Below are 21,651 nucleotides of genomic sequence, written 5' to 3' on the forward strand. Positions count from 1 at the left end.
GTATTGCTTTTGGCATTTTGTCACTAACATTTTTTTGTTAAATGGTAGCTTGACTTCCGGTCATGACATCCGATATAAAAGATGACCTGTTTATAGGCCTACCTGTTTTCAAGTCTTTATATACTGTCTTTGTAGTTTCATACAACAGTTGGTCTAGTCTTCTGTTTACAAAGCAGCCAAATAAGCAGAGAATCAGTAATCAAAATTTGAATGATTAATCGAAAAAAGTATTTCATGTAGATTCCCTTTTACGTTCTTTCCTTTTTTTTCTAAAAAAATAATGTTTTCAACATTGTCCATAATAAAACATTCATCCACATGCACCAATGAGCTGTCCCTGCTGCCCACAGGAGTCTGAATAAATAAAAGAAACTCATGAAGTGGGCGAGGCCTCTGACAAATTTAGGACAAAGTGCATGAGCACATGGACTCAAACCTCCCACTTCAGTTAATTACAGTGTGTTTCAGTTAAGCCACCCAGTTGAAGTTGATGGGTAAAAGACTTGCAAATGTGACACTCTGAGAAATCTCCTGAATGACATAGATGTAGGAAAACACACTCAATAATTAACTAAGCCACACATATAATACAAATCATTTCAAAATGATTAAAGGTTCAAAATAAATATATGTTTTGTGTCTCATTATAGTAAATAAAGCAAGTAGAGTAAAGCTCACTTAGCTTCACTAACTACATTAATCCAAAAAAGAAATTGAATGTAAATGAATGAAACTTGTAACAAATAAAGGTAGCAACACAGTACATGATGACTATATAGAAAAAGACATCCCCTTCGGTTCCTAATTAGTATACAAATATAACTAAGTTTTAAGTTGAATTTATCTAAAGCGTTATCAGTTATCCCAATATCCCATCATAAAACAAACCACACAATAAGAGGTCGCCATGGCCCCAACAATCTCACTGGGTCACCTATTTATAAATAAGATCAATTTATTGAAAGCAGCGTGGGGCCCCTGGTACTTTTGTGCTCTGGGCCCTCATATTAATCTTTACAAAAACAATAACTTTAATCCTGAGCACAAGTTTGTGCTCTGGCCCTAACAGCTGTCGTTTAAAGTCTTATAAATACATTTTTTTTTAAAGATTTTTAACAACAAATCATTACAATTTAGGAATATTAAGTTTTGTCAAAAACACTATAATCCTATTCAAAAAAGTAAGGCTATATTGACAAGTCACGATAATACATACATAAATAATATAACCTTAAAACCCTCCTCTTTGATAAAACTCATAGTTAGGGAGTGAGGAGTTGTAGCCTCCATCTAGCCGGGACCACCTGCTTCTCTTCAGAGTTGTCAGATTTATCTACCATATAATTAATACATTCATTAAAGTAGAAGGAGGCATGCCAGTAAGGCCCGATCCACCTGGGGAGAGTTCTAGCCCAACCAGGCAGATCTCCTTAATCTGCAATCTGTCTCTCTTAGTTATGGTGTTATAGTTCTGGACTGCCGGGGGATTTCCTTCCTTCCTTTGACACACTGAGCTGCTCTCTCTTCTCCCGTTCCATTTGTATGCATCCTTTTGTGTGCGTCCTGTCCCAGAAATGCTTGTTACCAACCGAGTTCTGGGGAGCTTACTCCCCGGAGTCCTTATGTTTTCTTTTCTCCCAGCATGTTTTCGTGGATTAGGATGGCAACAATAGCAACAAAACGTCCACCTATGCCCTGCTATGCCACGCTACACCCTGCAATGCCCTGCAATGCCCTGCTATGACATTAACTACTACGACTAACATTTGTAGTCACTGTTTCATTATCTTTATGGTGACTAGTATTGCCATTGTGCATCACACCCCCAACCGGTACCGTCAGACACTGCCCACCAAGAGCCCGGGTCTGTCCCAGGTTTTTCCTCGCCTCTGTTGCACTAGTTGCTTGTCCTTGGGGGGATTACTAGAATTTTTGGGGCTTTCTAAATTATAGAGTGTGGTCTATACCTACGCTATCTGTAAAGTGTCTCGAGATATCTAGAGATTTATGATTTGATTTTATTAATAAAATAAAATTGAATTGAATTAAATAGGTGGTAGGACTATGCAATACATAATGAAAGTAAATTTACCTAAGGCAAGGAATTACATTATCACCTTCCAGCAGGTAACAATCTTCAATTAGGTTTCTGTACAGAGCCGAACACAGTACACATTGTTTGTATTTTGAGACCCTGATCTAGTCCAATTAACCATCCCACGATGAGGCCACAGGAAGCACTGGTGTAGATATTGGGTGAAGCCAGATTAAATAAAGTCTATCATATTTCACCTCTAACTATAGTTCATGCCAAGTGGTGATAAGCTGACTGTACTGTATGGTGTTTACTCTTCCCTAGAGCCAATACAGCCCTGTGTTATCTTCTTCTTTCATAAGCTCCTACTGTACTGGGACTGGGAGTAGCTGCTGGCAGAAAGCCACTGGCCCAAATGAGAAGCTTCAATCTTCTTATCAAACCACTTTGAGCCATAAATGGAACTCTACATATTTTCAGTCCAATGTGAGGAGACTTAAAAAATAATGTGAGATGAAATGATCCAAGAGAGATCCCTCCCTGACCAGGGTTATAAATATTTGCTTGGATAACCAATTTCTCCTCGCATGGTCTACACACTCTGAGCGGCAGGCCTGTGCTGTGCTCTGTCTATCCATTATGGATCAGCAGAAAGACTGCCAACTTAATATTTCATCAACAGTCACGTTCTTCAGGTATTTTGAAACCGCCTACAATTCCCATCAGAGCATCCCGAGCACCCTTATTAGTTAATGAGTCATTTTTCTAGCAGTTCCAATTAAATGAATAAATAAAACAGGCATGTACACATTTTGTCTTACTCAAAACGAAACAAATTGTGACGTAGATTTTTTTTTTTGTATTAGCTGTTTTTATTAAGCTAGTATTCGTTGAGAAAAATACGTATTTCATTCATTTTTAAACCAATTTAGTGACGTTTCTGATTTTTAAATTTTAAACTGTTTTTTTTTGACTAACGCTTCCCATAATGCACTCCCCGATCATCAGCGGGAAACCAAAATGGCGAACGTGCTTGGGGAAAATGAACCGTTTGTTATCTTCTGAAGAAGGCCAGAGCCCCGCAAGTTTCCGCGATATACTTTTGAAATAGATTCAACTGCAGACGAAGCGGGATAACAGCGCTCATTCCCATTTAGTTTTTTTGTTGTACGAGTAATTTGTTGAAGAAGCGGAGGTGACCGAATGAGGTATTGTTGTTATCTTGTTTTCCTCTTTTGGGGGGTGTGGGTCCGACGGTCAGCGACCTCTCCGGGGTTACCGCGTTTCATTTGGATTATTCATGCTAACAGTCAGGCTTGGCTGCTAGCTATTTCATATTACAAGACATTTCAGTTTTCACTGTTACCTCAGTCTGACCCTTTTTCCTCGCTAGGGGTTAATATCGACCACATTCACTCAGTATTCGAACAAAGGGAATCTCGGTTGTACGGGGCATTGGCTAAATGGAAATAGAAAAAATAAAAATCTACAATCTCTAACTTAATGAATGTTTGCAACAGAAGAAACACATACCAGGTGTCAATTTGTATACATATAAATTACACTGTCATCCAGTTTACATGTTTGTGTGTTCAAAATGAATAGAATTATTTGCGTTTACTTTAGCTTTCGATGTCGGAAAGGCTATAGAAACACTCAGCATTGACCTGCAGCCATCTTACTTACTGCATAGCTGTTGTTAATTACCAATTAGCACTAATTATGAGTAGAATCACCTGTTGTGTGTATCTACTGGAGGGGAAATCGCATGCATTTCATTTTCAGTCATTTCTTTTTAAGTCTTCTGTAACCACACTATATAGCCTTGTATGATGACAGTACTTATTTATATATGAAGACTTGTAACGTTGTTAAAAAAGGAATTTCACGGATGGTCAATATCATATTGTTTATTGTATTATTTTTAAGTGACAAAGCAGAGGTGTTGTTATCAAGAGTCTAAGGACAGAGGGGGCCATATGCTGTACATATTGTAAAGCCCATTGAGGCAAATTTGTGATATAAATAAAATTGACTTGACTTGAATTATAAAAAAAATAACTTGCCTGTGTGACAAGTTTAGCCTGTCCTGTAGTGGCAATTTTACCCTTACTCTCAGTTAAGTTATCATTATCCATTGTTACATATGTACATGCCTACATAACTATTAGTTATGAAAGGTCCCGTGACATGGTGCTCTTTGGATGCTTTTATATAGACTTTAGTGGTCCCCTAATACCATATCTAATGTCTCTTTCCAAAAATTCAACCTTGGTGCAGAATTACAGCCACTAGAGCCAGTCCCACAATGAGCTTTCCTTAGTTTGTGCAATTTCTGAGTCTGTAGCTTTTGAGGAGGAGAGAGGGGGGGGAGGGCAAGGTGGAGGCTGCGGGTGTGGCCTTGACCAACTGCCACTTTGTTCGTTTGAAATCCATGATGTCTCTCTCTCATGGGTGGGCCAATTTCTCTGGGCGGGCAAAGCAGAGAAAGGTGTGGTACCTTGCCCCTTATGACCTCATAAAGGGCAAGATTCCAGATCGGCCCATCTGAGCTTTAATTTTCTCAAAGGCAGAGCAGGATTCCAAGGGCTCGGTTTACATCTATTCTATCCACTGGGGGACCATAGGCAGGCTGGGGGGATGCATATTATTGTTAAAAAAAACCTCATAAAGTGAAATTTTCATGCCATGGGATCTTATTATGAAATGCCCAGCACACTGACAGCAGCACAAAGACTGGGAATTAGTGATTACAATGCAGGGATTGTCATGTCTCCTGAAAGTACAGTAATAAGGATTAATCTAATTTCCTAATGTCTCTCATATCCTATTGTCCAAACCCCTCTCAGAGACTCAGGAGTTGTGGATCACCTGTCTGTCCATCACAGAGCTCTCCCCCAGCGGCAGCAGCAGGCTGTGTCCTTGTCCCCCTCAAGCCTTTCTGCTAGGGGAGAGTATGGAGAGGACAACATGTCTGACAGGTTCACAGAGGGACAGGACGTCTTAGCCCGGTGGTCAGATGGCTTGTTCTACTTGGGGACAATCACCAAGGTTAGTGTGAAGGAAACACTCCTTTTTGCTACTAAAGTTGGTTTTTATATCACAGTACCATCACATACTCCAGCACACCAGATACGCAAAACACAGGAAGCAGCTCTAAGGATGCCTTCAAGTGCGTACGTTTTTCTTTCTGTCTTTTTTTTCCATTCCGGACGTTTTTATTTTACTTATTTTTTTTATATATCATCAGTTGTTACTAAAGCCTAATTCACACTACAAGATTTTAAGCAGGATTCTCCTCTCGCTGACAGTTTTTGGAGCTCCCTGACAAAAGCCCCAGATCAAAGGCAAATCTGTATGGTGAAACTCAAAAAAATTAGCATATGGTGCAAAAGTTAAGCATTGTAGGCTCAAAGTATCACACTCTAATCAGCTAATTATTCCGAAACACTTGCAAAGGGTTCCTGAGCCTTTAATTGGTCTTGGATGTTCTCAAAGTGCCGTATTAAGGCACATTAATAGAAAGTTAAATGGAAGGGAAACGTGTGGAAGAAAAAGGTGCACAAGCAGCAGGGATGACCGTAGCCTGGAGAGGATTGTCAGGAAAAGGCCATTCAAATGTGTGGGGGAGCTTTACAAGGAGTGGACTGAGGCTGGAGTTACTGCATCAAGAGCCACCACACACAGACGGGACCTGGACATGGGCTTCAAATGTCGTATTCCTCTTGTCAAGCCGCTCCTGAACAACACACAACGTCAGAAGCGTCTTACCTGGGCTAAAGGGGAAAAAAAGAACTGGTCTGTTTCTCAGTGGTCCAAAGTCCTCTTTTCTGATGAGAGCAAATTTTGCTTCTCATTTGGAAACCAAGGTCCCAGAGTCCGGAGGAAGAATGGACAGGCACACAATCCAAGATGCTTGAAGTCCAGTGTGAAGTTTCCACAGTCTGTGTTGGTTTGGGGAGCCATGACATCTGCTGGTGTTGGTCCACTGTGCTTTACTAAGTCCAGAGTCAGCGCAGCCGTCCACCAGGACATTTTAGAGTACTTTATGCTTCCTTCAGCAGACGAGCTTTATGGAGATGCTGACTTCATTTTTCAGCCGGACATATGACCAAAAGTACCAAAACCTGGTTCAATGACCATGGGATTACTGTGCTTGATTGGCCCGCAAACTCTCCTGACCTGAACCCCATAGAAACATAAAAAACATGAGACCGAACAATGCAGAAGAGCTGAAGGCTGCTATTGTAGCATCCTGGTCTTCATAACACCTCAGCAGTGCCACAGGCTGATAGCATCCATGCCACGCCGCATTGAGGCACTAATTCAAGCAAAAGGTGCCCAAACAAAGTACTGAGTACATATACATGATTATACTTTTCAGAGGGCTGGCATTTTTGTAATTAAAATCCTTTTTTTTTTTTTTTGTGATTTCATGTAATATGCTAATTGTTTTAGATTTTGAATTTTGTGTTTTCATGAGCTGTACGCCATAATCATCAAAATGATATCAAATAAAGGCTTGAAATATCTCACTTTGCTTGTAAGGAGTTTATATAATATATTAGTTTCACCTTTTAAGTTGAATTACTGAAATGAATCGACTTTTGCACCAAATGCTAATTTTATTAGTTTCACCTGTAGGCTTGGCACTCAGGCGCTGTAGCGTGATTTATACTTCTGCGTAAATATGCCGTGCTGGCTATGATGAAGCCACGTGGAGACACAGACCTACGCCACCGCCTGACGTGCACCTCTCAAAAAATGTTGCGGCAACGACAGTCTTGTCTTGTTTTATTTTCCCCTACTCATTTCCTGTTTTCTCTTTCTTCATAAACATGAAATCATGGAGAGGGTTAACTTTTCCTGCTATAGATTTCCCACCTTGGTCAGAAAGCACAGGGGTGACACTTTGTTTCTCTCACTATAACTCTAGAGTCGCTCGCCCCAAAGCTAATCACGTCACTCTCTCACTTCTCCCTTGCTTTACCACACCCCCCCCACACAATCACATACATGCCGCCCGACGCGCACTCCAACGCACAAGTGCATGTTTCAGGCCACTTACGTGGGCCATGGCAAAAGTGCTGCGTAAAGCATCTGCAGTACCATAAATCACACTTGTGTGAATGTGTTGAAGGGAAACCCCGGGGAGGGGTTGTCTATGACGATAAGAACTTTACTGTATGTGTTGCATTTACAACATGGTTTTGCACCTACAGTGAGGAAAATAAGTATTGGAACACCCTGCTTTTTGGCAAGTTCTCTCACTTAGAAATCATGCACGTAGGTCCAATGTGAGAGACATAATCTAAAAAAACAAATCCAGAAATCACAATGTTTGATTTTTTTTTAACTATTTATTTGTATGATACAGCTGCAAATAAGTATTTGAACACCAGAGACAATCAATGTTAATATTTAGTACAGTAGCCTTTGTTAGCAATTCCAGAGATCAAACGTTTCCTGTAGTTTTTCACCAGGTTTGCACACACTGCAGAAGGGATTTTGGCTCACTCCTCCACACAGATCTTCTCTAGATCAGTCTTGTTTCCGGGCTGTCGCTGAGAAACACGGAGTTGGAGCTCCCTCCACAGATTCTCTATTGGGTTTAGGTCTGGAGACTGGCTAGGCCACACCAGAACCTTGCTATGCTTCTTACAGAGCCACTCCTTGGTTTTCCTGGCTGAGTGCTTTGGGTCATTGTCATGTTGGAAGACCCAGCCTCAACCCATCTTCAATGTTCTAACTGAGGGAAGGAGGTTGTTCCCCAAAATCTTGGAATACATGGCCCCGTTCATCCTCTCCTTACTACATTGGAGTCGCCCTGTCCCATGTGCAGAAAAACACCCCCAAAGCATGATGCTACCACCCCCATGGTTCACAGTAGGGATGGTGTTCTTGGGATGGTACTCATCATTCTTCTTCCTCCAAACACGGTTAGTGGAATTATGACCAAAAAGTTCTATTTTGGTCTCATCTGACCACTTGACTTTCTCCCATGACCAACAGTAACCAACAGTAACCTTGGAAACGGTGGTCCCAGCTCTTTTCAGGTGTAGTTCTGGGCTGATTTCTCACCTTTCTTAGTATCATTGAGACCCCACGAGGTGAGATCTTGCATGGAGCCCCAGTCCGAGGGAGATTGACAGTCATGTTGAGCTTCTTCCATTTTCTAATGATTGCTCCAACAGTGGACCTTTTTTCACCAAGCTGCTTTGGGAATTTCCCTGTAGCCCTTTCCAGCCTTGTGTAGGTGTACAATTTGGACAGCTCTTTGGTCTTGCCATGTTAGTAGTTGGATTCTTTCTGATTTTATGGGGTTGACAGGTGTCTTAATGCAGCTAACAACCTTAAACAGGTGCATCTAATTTAGGATAATAAATGGAGTGGAGGTGGACATTTTGAAGGCAGACTAATGGTTCTTTGAACACCTGTCTATCAGCTAGACTTCTGACCCTCAAAAGATTATTTACAGCTGTATCATACAAATAAATAGTAAAAAAATCATACATTGGGATTTTCTGGATGTCTTTTTTTTTTTTTTTTAGATTATATCTGTCACAGGGGACATGCACCTAAGATGACAATTTCAGACCCTCCATGATTTCTAAGTGGGAGAACATTCCAAATAGCAGGGTGTTCAAATACTCATTTTACTCACTGTTGATGAAACCTCTATAAATGGTGTATTTAGGGAACACTCTTTTTCGTCTCTGTTTTATCATTGCAAATCGGCGCACCAACAACTTGAATTGCTGGTTGCTGATGAACGTCAAAAAAATCCTGTCTTGTGACATGGGATATTAGGTCATATCCCATGTCACTTCTTGCGTGGGTTTTTCTGACAAAACTAGTTTGGCAACCAGACACACTCAAGAATAGATGTAACATGTGACACCCCGTCGCTAGTCATGTAGTGTGAAAACCACAAATACTGTTTACAGAGAATTACGAGAGATTTAGTAACGAGAGAGCTAGTTGTGTAGTGTGAACAGTACAGTGATCCGACGGCTTTTAAAGTAGCTTAGTGTGGACTGAGTTAAACATTTAGATTATACTCAGATACAGATTTGGACATGGGGCGCATGGTGTCTACCTGGCAAGAGCCTGCTGAATTATTTGTATCTGACACAAAACATAACATATTACCGGACTACTGTGAAGGTGTGTGGGATGCCTGGGCTCTATTTAGACTTAAAGAACTGTGTAGTGTTTAGGAAGACCCAAATCTATTATTGTTTTCTCCTTTCCCCAGATTGATCGGGACAAGCAGCGATGCTTTGTGGTTTTTGAGGATCGGTCAAAGTCCTGGGTTCTGTGGAAGGATATCCAGACGGGTAAATTCCTTCAACTTTAAGATCTACTTGTTTGTGAAATATGTGGATCTCATTATTGAATAATAATTCAGTACCTGATCTTTTGCAGGTATTTGAAAGGAGAATATGCTATTGTATTGCCTTTCAGCAACTGCACAGTTTAATAGTAATTTAGTTTGAATTCTTGGATTAGTATTTTGATGTCCACACCCTCATCTGCCTTCTTCCGCCTGCTAATGTTGCTGGCAGTTAAACTGTCATCAGACAAGTTCAGATGAGCAATGGGTAGATGCACAGACAGGCTGGCGTCTAGATCAGTCATTTAAAATGCAAATATGACACATATTTGCTTCATTATAAGGTAGAAGAGGATCTTTGATGGATAAAAAAAAAAATAAACTAAAAACATTTCTTGACAAATATCCACTATTTGATTGTATATTTATTGTTTGATCTTAACTACTGAGCTGATTGGCATGTTGCTGCACCGCTTTATTTACACAGTGTAGTGCTGGTTAAAATGCCTTGTTTTTTTGCTGACCTCCAGTGGTTGACGTTCTCACTTTGCTGCAGTGATGCCCAGTAAAAATGTACTTGCAGTGTTTAGCTAAACCCTGCCGTCACCCAGTAAATGTACATGCCCACCAATATTCCTCTTTAGTGGCATGGTGGCCCAATGGTTAGCACTGTGTCCTCACAGCAAGAAGGTTCTGGGTTTGAATCAAGGGTGCAGGTTACGGCCTCTTGCCTGTTTACTCACTGTTTGCTCTTCACAAACCATCCAGCCAACAATTTGCTTGACTGCAGACCAATAGGAATTAGAAGAAGAAGCAATGCTACTTTTAAACATTATCAAAGACTTGGATACCAGCAGGTTTTTGGGAGGCTGTGTTCGTCCAACAAGTCCGCCACCGCTGGTCAACTTTGAAAAAAATTGTATTTTGCACGGCTACATGTAAACAGAAATACCAGAGGAACATTCACTTCCATTAGCCATCCAAACAGTCAGAATATTGTCTTTTTTCCGTACAAGGGCAAAAACTGGAACACTAATGTGCATTTAAACGTAGTCACTGTTGGTGCGGTCTAGGTACAACAGCCTGGTATTATTATTATTATTATTATTATTATTATTGAGAACACAATTTCTGAAAAGAGACATTCGTGTTTCAGGATTAATCAGGATAATCTACAGTTGGCACTTGGCAACACTATTTTCAATAAGCACTTGAAATTTGAACACTATTTGAGGTGCTTAGTTAGCCTTTACTCTGTCACAACAATATTTTTGTCCATTTCAGGGGATGAAGATGATGAAGATGATGAGGACGATGACATTGTGTGCTCTATATGCCAGGTTGAAACTTCAGATGAACCCAATGAAATTGTCATTTGTGACAAGTGTGGACAAGGTACTGTCCATTCCCCTGATTAACTTATATCTAACATTGAACAAAGCAGATAGTGCTGTTCTTTTGTAATCCTCTTTTTTTGCCTGCGTTTTCTTACTTATCCATATATTGTACATCTACCTACTGAACTCTAATCTCTGATCATTAAGGGCATTTGTCTTCTTTAAAGAGTGGTCCAGAAGATGGCAGCTGCATGTGAATTTATTCATTGTTTTTTAGGCTACCATCAGCTGTGCCACACCCCCATCATTGATGCCTCTGTCATTGACTCTGATGACAAGTGGCTCTGCTCCGAGTGTGTGCTAACTTCTATACCTAAGGTACAGCTTTTGTTTTGAGTATAAACACATAAAAACTTTAGGTAGTATTGATTACTATTTTGGAGGGCTGTAGTCAAGTCTAGCTTCAAGGCAATGTCCAAAGAGGTCCAAGTCAATACCGAAACAGAAAATTGAGTCCTCAAGCAGTTCACAATTTACGTAAAGTGAGAGACAGTATATCTTTTATTTCAAGATTATAATTTTGCTTTATTATTTGTAATAATCAAAAAGCAAGTGCAGAGTAACATACTATTCAGGGTGATTTCACACATGAAAGTCCGGACCAAAGTTCATGTCTTTGTTAAATTGTATTCATTTGATCCGGTATGTTTTGGTTTCACGCTGCGGTTACGCAAGCTTCCCCGGTCTTGTTACACAAGGAGGGCCTGCCAAAGCTTCTTGTACTTTGTCCGACAGTCTGAACCACCCAAAAAATGCTTTCACACACTATAAGTGAACCGGAGCATGGTTCAGTTATGTCCGGACCGAGAACCCCTCTTTTAATCGGACCACAATTTGGTCTTTGGATCCGGACCATGGTCTGTGGGAGGTTCCACATCTGTAATTTTGGTTCAGATCAAACTGAAAGTCCGATAGCCCGGACCAAATGAGGTAGGTGTGAAAACGCCCTTAGGCCATATTATCTACTTCAAATTTCACATGGAAATGGTCCCATTCTTGAACTTATTACTTGTCCTGAAGAATCCATAGTACAAAGTGCTTGCTGACATTGTGTCTGTAGCCAAAATGAAAATGATTGATGCCTGATGATTGAGGCACATAATGCAGACAGGTGTGTACCAGGCGACCAATCTCGCTGCCTGTTCCAGATGGATTTTGAATTAAACTAATACCTGTTTTCTGGACGAGCGTGCTTCATCTATGGTTTTGTTTTAAAAGGAGGAAGTTCCTTTAGAACAAAAGCATATAGTAATCAAGTCCGGACTCAAGTACTACAGCCCAGCTTTTTTGTGAGACTCATGATTTGCTCTGCTTTAACAGTATAGAACAATGGAGATAGGGGCGATAGAGTCCAAGATAATCTTTGGAGTCATTGTCGTATATATCTAGTGTACATAGTTTTATGTTTGGGTAAACATGCTTTTTGTTTGTGTGGTTTACAGAGGGGGGGTGCACAAATGAAGGGAGCGTCTGCTAAAGGCTTTCTGCCGCACCACCAGCAGCAGCAGCAGCAGAATAATGTAGGGCTGCACCTGTCCCTCCCATACGTTTTGGACGAACTGGTTTGGAACCAGGGCCACAAGACTAATATCCAGCAGTGCTACTGCTACTGTGGAGGTCCAGGAGAGTGAGTAACATGTTACGTACTTTAAAAAAAACATACAGTAAACATTTTCCTTTTTATTTTTTTAACATACCCTTGTACAGCTAACAATTCTCTTTCTTTGAAGTTGGTACCTGAAGATGCTGCAGTGTAATGAGTGTGAGCAGTGGTTCCATGAGGCGTGTCTACATTGCTTACAGATGCCCATGCTCTATGGAGATAGGTGCGGATACCACTGTGTTTATGTTTCACATAGCAGGGGGGGATCTGATGAAATTATCTTGAACATCCAATTCAAGGTGTTCAGTTTAACCATCATTTGAAACCAACGTTATTAAAAGTTTAAATGACTGACAACAACCTTTAAAAAAATAAATAAATGGAGGTTTGGATGATCTTTGTTTTCTGTGTTTACTCAGATTTCTGTCATTCTCTTAAAATATGTCCTGCGATCACCAACTCATTTTGCAGCATAACAAGACGATGTGTTTTTGTGTTTGTGTAACTTTAGGTTTTACCTGTTTATTTGTTCCGTTTGCAATGGTGGACCAGAGTTCCTCAGCCGGCTGCCTCTTAGATGGTAGGTAGATCTGAAGATGTATATTTTGACACAGAGAGCTTCCTTAAGCGGTATGCTATTTATTAAGCAATGATGTGATTGCCCTTCTTCCCAAAGTAGTGCCTTTTTTAGATCTTATCTTATTTGTTTTTGATTTTTACAATAGCTGTGCCACTATGCCTCATTGCCTGTTTCAATACCTGCCTTTGCTTTTTAATATTATATCAAAACCGAAAACAGCTTTTACTGAAATGTTTCAGGGAGGATGTCACACACCTGAGCCTGTACAACTTAAGTGTGATCCACAAGAAGAAGTACTTTGACTCTGAGATGGACCTGATGTCTTACATCAATGATACCTGGGAGCTGCTGCAGCTGGGGGAGGTGAGGACACTGCTCATTAAATTACAAATGAATATTTATTAACTTAAATTTGTAATGCGCCAGTGATTCTGGACACGCTCACACTCTTATGTTCTTTGCACAGTGGTTTTTTTTTGAGTTTTTTACTGAACATAAAGACACTAATTGTATTTGTGTAAGTAAGTTTTTGATTTGGAACAGGATGTTAGGAATTGGCAACCTGTTATACCTTAACGGTTTCCAGACTTTATCTACTTAATGCACCAATACATCTCAAGTTAAGTGGAGACTAGAAAACCAAATTGTTAGTTTTTTTTTTTTAGGGTTAATTATTTTTTAATTATCCCTGGCTGCCAGATTAGCTTTTGAAACCATGTGGTTTTGAATTTCTGGGTTACCTTTTCTTTCCTTTTTGGTGACCTCCCCTCCCCTGTGTCTGCAGCTCGCCAACACTCCCAGATCAGAGCGATATCAATGTGTTCTGGAAGCATTAAACAACAACAGCAGCATGTAAGTTATCCTTTTACTGGTTAACACTTTCCATTGGCCTAAGTTTTGGGGAGGACGCAGGTGAAATGTCCACCTCAATATTAGAACACATGCATTTGTCCCCGCCATTAAAAACATAAAAGTAGTGGACTATTATTGGACTATTTGAAGGACTGCTAAAATGCGACTCGCAACAATTCCCTGGTAAAGTAGGTGAAAGTACACCACTACAAAAAAAGGGTTGCCATTATGCATAAAGAAGAAGCAGCAGCAGCAATGCATGGATGATAACTATGGAGGAACCAGAAGAAAAAATGAGTAGAAGGTCTGAAACTAAGACCTTTTTTCTCAAAGCGGTAAAAAAAGATGTCTCAAAACCCAGTACATTTTGATGGCAGCTAAGTAATAGTTAGTTTTATAAGTGTTAATGGAAAATTCATAAATTGAAAGTTATTAAGCCTTGTGTTCAACATAAACAGGCTTTACGGGGCAATCTGACACCAATTGTTTTCGGCTGCTATTCTTGTACAGCAATTTTCACAATGTCTGATGAATCAGGTGTGAACACTTCTATTGAACACAAGTAGCACACAACAGGAGATGTCTGTGTCTGACGCGTTTTCACTTACTAGGGGGTAGAGGGTGCAGGAGGCAGGACAACATTAGGATTTCTGTCTGACTATTTGGGTGTCTGCCCTTACCCATGGAAATTCCCTAATCTCGTTGTCTCCAGTGAGACATTTTTTATTTTCAACCTTTTTCAACCACAGGAGGCAGGGAAAGTGCAGTTGCAAGTGAGTGAAGCAATCAGCAGAATCCCCCCTCTTATTTGACTTGTGCATGGGTTAAATCAAACACTCAGGGATTACATGACCATATTGTAATGGTAGTTAAAATCTTAATAAAAACACTTAATGCTGGAAGTACTGGTCACTGAGGCAGAGAGAGAGAAGGAGGTTTGTAGTTTTTTATTTTTATTTTAAGCTTCTTTTTTTTTCTTCTGGCAAGTTGAAGCTCTTGTGTGCTTGCTTCCAGTAATTCCTGCATCATCTGCCGAAGCTGAACAAAGCTTCAGTTTCCTCAGGAGGGTAGAGACGTGGCAATTGGACAGAATGGATTGAACCATTTGGCTTTATGTCACATTTATAAGGCTAAACTCGACCTAGTGCATTGTTTAAAAAAAATAAAAAAAATCTGTAAATTAATTTCTTTCAGTTTAACACACAAAAGGTTCTTTGGATAATTTAAGTTATTTATATGTCCGATGGCCTGGCTTTCTGAGGTCTCTCTGAATACTAGAGAGCTGGGAAATATTTGAATCGTAAACGGAATTTCCTTGAGATAATTAATAACATCGTTTTTTTGTACTAACAGAAAGTCATGTGCAGTTATTATTTTGACGGTCATCTTTCAGTGGATTTCAACTCCTTGGCCTGGATTGAGAACTTTCATCTTAAATTGGTTGCACAGTTATATTTGGTCACATGTAAATTTCAGATCTGTTATGTCTTGATTTTAGCTAATGGTTTAGTTGGCAATTTCAAAACATAGACCATTAATGTACTCAAAAGCACAAGAATAAAACCGTTTTGCTCCATTATGTTGAAATAAGATTTAATGTGATTTGAACTGTTGAATGGTTATTGGGTAGATTTAAACAAAAGCTTTTTTTGTTTTCCATAATAATTTAGAAGCTTCAACACGTTCTGACTCATTTTTAATCTGTTGATCATACTCATTTAATGTTCTCACTGGTAAGTCATCACACACGTAGACATGAATTACTCCTCCCTCTCTAAACCAACCGGCTTGGGGCACTTTTTCATGTCAATTAATATATTTGAAATCATTTACTATAGCAGTAATCTTGCAGAAACAAATATAAGCTGTTAATGTCAACTGTCTGCACATTCAAAACTCATCAAACATATTTGTTATGGAATGATTCACACCTGATTCCACATGTTACTGAACTGAAACAAGAATACTACACATTTTGGTCATATACCAACAAAATGGATGAGCTATAAATACAAATGGAACTGCTGCTTTATGATTTTCACAAAAGCCTGGCTGAACACACAATAACAGCTAGCAACTAACAGCTAGCTCTAGCATCTAACCAGGCAAGCAGGCTACCCAGCGGCAAGAACAAGACAGGGTAGGTGAATTAAAACATGTCTGACTTGAAAATGCAACTTGATGTTACGTAAGGGCCCTGTTCATGTTTTACAGACATATTAATTGTCTTGTGAGTCTGTTAAGAGGTACAAAGGCACTCTAAAACTTTCCCCATTATCTGCCATTTTAGCTCAGTGGAAGCTTGTACACGTAGCTGCAGCCACTCAGTATTGCCTGCACTGATTCAGGTCGGGGTTTTTTCAATTGAAAGTACTCCCATAGTTATAGCGATCAAGATTAACCTTTAAAATTGACTGGTATTCTCCTTAACGCTCAAATGTACCAGGGGCGCACCCCCCAGACCATTGCCTAATATGTTCCCCACCTCAATACAAGATCATTGTTTTTGCTGATAGCCTCAAAAAGATTAACCATTATTTTATTTTATTTTATTTTTACTTTTTGCAATTCGACCTGTCATTACCCTTTCTCATTGTTTCTCTTCCAGGTTCATGTCAGGGAAGGAAGTTAAGAAAAAGAAGCACTTGTTTGGACTGAGGATTCGTTTCCCCCCTGCTCCACCCAATTCTGATGAGCCAACCAGCAGAATGATGGAGAGGGCTTCACATGAGATCACTATCAAAGGATGCAAGTCCACCAAGGCTCTGTCTGGCATGAGGTAAGCTGGAAAACCTACATTTAAAGTTCTTAAGTTAAATGTTTTCGAACTTCTGAGTGGGACATCCACCCATTCATTGTAAGCTCTTGAATTTGAATTGCTTGTGTTGGACTGATGGTGGAAAATGATACAACTGATACAACATTTAAAAAAGCAGTGTTTTTAATGCACTATATATTTTCTTTCATAATTTGTGGGGTGGGTAGTGATTGTTTTGGTCTGGGAGATCTTGGTTCAATTCCCACTGTGATACATCAACCAATGTGTCCTTGAGCAATATCAGAAGAAGGCTATGTGAAGCAAAGCTGTCAGCTAGAAGCCCCCGCAAAGTCCTGTTGCTGAAAAAGACATGTACTGAATAGGTTAAAATGTGCCGTAGGACACATTGACTGGCCAAAGGAGAAATGGAGCAACATTCTGTGGACTGATGAGAACAAAATTGTTCTCTTTGGGTCTAGGGGCCGCAGACAGTTTGTCCGACGACACCCATGCACTGAATTCAAGCCACAGTACACTGTGAAGACGGTAAAGCATGGTGGTGCAAAAATTATGTTATGGGGATGTTTCTCATAGGGTTGGGTGGTGATACGGTATACCACGGGGTCTTAAAAATAGCAACAGTATCGGTTTCAATACAGTCATTAAAAAAATGCAATGCACTTATATAGGAGATGAGGATTAAATATTAAATACAATTTATTCAATGCCTAATAATGCGTATGTGTGGTCATCACGTGACCGTGTGATAGAGGGGGGATGGCAAGTCGCACACCGAGTGACCTGGTCTCGAAGAAGAACACAACTTCTGCAGTTTGGCAGCATTTAGGTTTCCGACCTAATGAGAAGGGAGAGGTGTTTCAGTATTAGTGTTTGGCGTTCGGTTTTTGAACGGTGTAGGCACAAGACAACAGTTTGGTGACGCCGTCTGAGCCTTATGTCATAATTCTTATTTAGTAATACTGTATACCATGGTGAAATAAGGAGGAGATTTGAATGTATCAATTGGGATTCCGCCCAACTCTAGTTTCTCATACTGTTGTGTTAGGCCTGTTTATCACAAACCAGGGATCTTGGATCAGTTTCAATACATAAGAAATACTTGAATTCTTTCAACAAGACAATGACCCAAAACACATCAGTAAGCGAGCAAAGTCTTGGTTCCAGATGAACAAGTTTGATGTTATGGAGTGGCCAGCCCAATCCCCGGACCTCAAACGCTTGTGGGGTGACCTCAAAAATACATTTTCTGAGGCAAAACCCAGTAATGCAGAGGAATTGTGGAATGTCGTTCAATCGCCCTGAGCTCGAATACCTGTCCACAGGTGCCACAAGTTGGTTGACTCCATGCAACACAGATGTGAACCAGTTCTCAGAAATAAAGGTTATGCAACTTAATATTAGTGCAGTGATTTAAAGTAAAGCTAACCCTTGAGATATTTTCAGTTTATACAGTAAATGTTTGAGTTTGTAAAGAAAAATGCAAATACTGTAATTTCTTTTTTTAACAGCCTAATATTCCTTTTTCCGCACTTTCTGTAAAGGTTTAACACAAACTTGATCAATGTTGGTCATGTTTTGATTTGGAATTGAATGTGCAGTGTTCCCAATGCATTGATATTATGGAACTAAAAGCTATTCTAAGGATTTTGAGCATTATTCACTTTTTTTAAACACACTGCTATTACTCTGACCACAACTGGAGTCCCTTTTGGGATAAAAACGTCAGCTAAATGACATGTAATGTGACTGCTTAACAATTATAGTGTTATCAGTGCACAGTCATTATTTTTGAAACTGTTGTGAAATGTTATTGTTGCTCTAGAGCTTGCAGTACTTTAACCAATGGCACAGAGAAGAAGAAAAAGAAGAAGAAAAAGAGGAAGCAAGGAGCACATTCTCTGGAGACTCTGACTAAACCACAACACGGTGAACTCTTATCCCAGGTGTGTGTGGGGTTGTGTGTGTGTGTGTGTGAGAGAGCTGGGTGTGTACATAGTTGTTGAGATCTGCAGGTATTTTTATGCCTTCCTATGTATAGCTCTGAGCTCTCAAACTAACTTTTTCTGGGGACATAGAGAAACTGTTAAATTAAAAGGAAACCCACTGAGAATCTTTTTCTTTTTCTTGTCTTTGACAGGAAGCAAGAAAGACTTTACCACTGGAGCTCCACACATTGGATCACTTAACCTCTATCAAGTAAGTGGTGAAGCTACCGAACTGTTCAGGCTGCATCTTACCGCTGTTTTCATTTTCTGCTGGTCCCATCAGCCCGTGGTGATGTCTTTTAAAGTGGTTGTTTTGTCCTTAGTATTTGTTTTTTGCAGATTAATTTACTCAGTTGACTGATTAACTTATTGATTCAGTTGTATGTACAGTGAGCTTAACTAACTTTCAGCAGCATGTTTCTGTCCTGGGGATAATGTTTTTTTTGTTTTTATCATTTTACTGTCCCCACAACAATAGGACTGAGAGGTCTCTGCTGTCTTCAGATGTGGAATCAATAGGAGCCCTGAGCACCACAGAAACTACCTCAACTAGCATTTCAAGACAGTCCAGGTTTGCCTGCTATGGAATTGCAACATTTAACCCTTTTTATGTTGTCATCTATGGTTCTGTGGAGGGCAAGGTCAGTCATTCTGTCCGTTGATCCATGGCTTTGGTCCACACCTGTCCTCTAGTGCCACCATGAGGTTGACATTTGGGCATTTGATGGACATGTCTTAAACTGTTGGATTAACACTAAAGGAGAATTCCGGCCAGTTTTACGTTAATCTTGATGGATATGAATATGCATGTACTTTTGATTTAAAAACAAAACAAAAACGCCACCCGAATCAGTGCAGGCAACAAAGAGTATCTGCAGCTACGTGTATGAGCTTCCACTGAGCTAAAACGGCAGTTGTCTGGGCAAGTTTTAGAGTTCTTTAACAGACACAAAGTGCAATTAAAATGTCTGCAACATGAATAGGGCCCTTATTTTACAACAATATGCGTTTTCTACTCAGTGTTTAAATTCACCTACCCTGTCTCTAGCTAGCTCGCCCTGTAAGCTGCCGGTTGCCGTCCCATCAATCTGGTGTTGGTGAATAGAAGGCTTGGCAGTGTTGATTTAGGTGGTAGTTCCCTTTGCCGTGCTAGCAGGCCGGACCGGCATCCTTGCTTCTGATTTCTCCTTGCCTTCGTTGTCTCCTACTCCTGAAAACAATCCATTGAGCGCCTGCCCGTTGCTCTGACTATGTCCTCCAGAGGACAGGTCATGTTTTTGTGACAAAAACTTTATTCACCCTCAAAAATAGGTAATTGAGCACTTTAGTGGTTATGACCATGTCGGTAACTATGTAACTGCATGGAAATGGGCCAGGTGTTATCTGTGGCTTGCACAGTGTTAGCATTAGAGAAGGATAGCTGTAGTCTGAAGTCCCTGTTGAGCTGGAAAAAGGTGAACAGTGTGCAGATCGCTCCAAAAGGCAACTATGCTGCTAGACAGCCAAGGAACTTCCACACAAATCGACAAGCCTCCTACTCACAACACCAGATCGATCACACAAAATGGATGCGCTACAAATACACACGGAACTGCTGCGTGATGATTGTCACTACCCGATCTTTTTTTTTTTTTTTTTAGCCATTCTAAAAAAATTCTCCTTTTAAGTTTGGTAATAACATTGATGTTTCCCATACATTATTTCTCTGTCAAGTCCCAATTTCAATTGATCTAATACTTTATTACAACTACATGCCTTCAAAACTATTTTCTATTTTACCAGCCTCAGCTGTGCTTTAGCTTTAGTGCTTATTGGCAAATTAAGATTTTAAACATGGGGAACATTAGCTGCTTCTTTAAATAATTGGTTTATTAAAAACAGACATAGCAACATATAGTGCACCAATATCATATTCAAATTTCCATCTGTTGTCCCCGGGCTTGTATACAGTATAATATAATGCTTTGGCATTGTGAGCATGTAAACATGCTGATTTGAGCATTTATCTCAGTGCGCTGCTGTGCCTAAGTACAGCCGCTGTAGACTGTTGCTTTTTGTTATTACCCTTAGAACAAAATCAGTTTTTTGACTTCCTCTTTTCCTATCAAACACCCCCCCCCCCCCCCCCCCCCCCCCCCCCCCCCCCCCCCCCCCCCCCCCCCCCCCCCCCCCCCCCCCCCCCCAGCCTCTGTAGCTCCAGCAAGACCCGCACGACCACCTGCATCATGCCTGTTTCCGCTCCACCCTTGAAAAGGAAACGTGGACGGCCACGACGGGCCCTGCAGCCCCCCAACCTGAAGATCCCCCCTCCTAGCCATGCGGAGCCAAACCTCTCAGCTACGGAGATGCTGAGCCCACTCCCAGGGCTTCACTCCACAGACATAGTTCACGGCATGGACCCCAACAGCCAGCTCTCCCACCTCAAAAGCTCTATCAGCAGCTATTTCGGAGCAGCAGGGCGGCTGGCGTGCGGGGAAAAGTACAAAGTCCTGGCACGACGGGTCACCCTTGATGGCAACGTGCAGTACCTGGTGGAGTGGGAAGGAGTCACTGCCTCCTAGACTTGTCAGTGTCTTCATCATGTCTAACTATTAACCAGCGCCCGCAGGATGTTTCTGGCTGTGCTAAGGACATGTGTTCAGAGCATTAAATGATTTTTGCCTTGGTTTAGTTTAGACAGGAGCAGGTATTGCCTGTTAAGCTTACTGCAAAGCCTACTGGTTCAGTGCATATTTAAACACATCTTTTCCTCATGTGTTTAAAGATTACAATTCATTGATAAAGATGAGGCGTTTTCATTATACCACACCATATGTGTTATTATGCTTTTAACTTCCGTTTACGTTAACAACAACCCCTATTTATTCAGGGGAAACAAGTGATTAGCGCACTGCAACTGTAGGCTTTCAGTGAATCGTTATTGTACCTCATCATTAATCCAGTGATGTGCTCTTTATTTCCTGACCAGTTGATGAAACTGTAAGCTTTTTTTTGACAGAATGAAGTTGGTCAGGCATTAAATGGTAAATCTTGGATGATAAGAGAAAAGGGGGACACTTTCGTCAAAGTTTTTTTATATATATA

General features: G+C 40.5%; 1 protein-coding gene across 1 annotated transcript; it reads left to right on the forward strand.

The window, feature by feature from the left end:
- The first annotated feature begins 3,016 nt into the window (after nt 1-3,016).
- mtf2 (metal response element binding transcription factor 2) lies at nt 3,017-21,409 on the forward strand. Its single transcript, XM_034887776.1, has 15 exons — nt 3,017-3,243; nt 4,885-5,086; nt 9,294-9,375; nt 10,656-10,766; nt 10,986-11,086; nt 12,211-12,395; nt 12,499-12,594; nt 12,883-12,951; nt 13,191-13,314; nt 13,736-13,803; nt 16,412-16,582; nt 18,405-18,525; nt 18,720-18,778; nt 19,046-19,138; nt 20,753-21,409. Exons 1-15 carry the CDS (start codon nt 3,239-3,241, stop codon nt 21,126-21,128), a joined length of 1,863 nt encoding a protein of 620 aa, XP_034743667.1. The 5' UTR covers nt 3,017-3,238; the 3' UTR covers nt 21,129-21,409.
- The last annotated feature ends 242 nt before the right edge of the window (nt 21,410-21,651 follow it).

Source organism: Etheostoma cragini, chromosome 12 (assembly GCF_013103735.1).
Source record: "Etheostoma cragini isolate CJK2018 chromosome 12, CSU_Ecrag_1.0, whole genome shotgun sequence".
Taxonomy (NCBI): Eukaryota; Metazoa; Chordata; class Actinopteri; order Perciformes; family Percidae; genus Etheostoma; species Etheostoma cragini.

Coding starts and splice junctions, on each gene's coding strand:
- mtf2 (XM_034887776.1), top strand. Junction 12,952..13,190: donor AGCCGGCTGCCTCTTAGATG/GTAGGTAGATCT, acceptor GAAATGTTTCAG/GGAGGATGTCACACACCTGA. Junction 16,583..18,404: donor AAGGCTCTGTCTGGCATGAG/GTAAGCTGGAAA, acceptor TTGTTGCTCTAG/AGCTTGCAGTACTTTAACCA.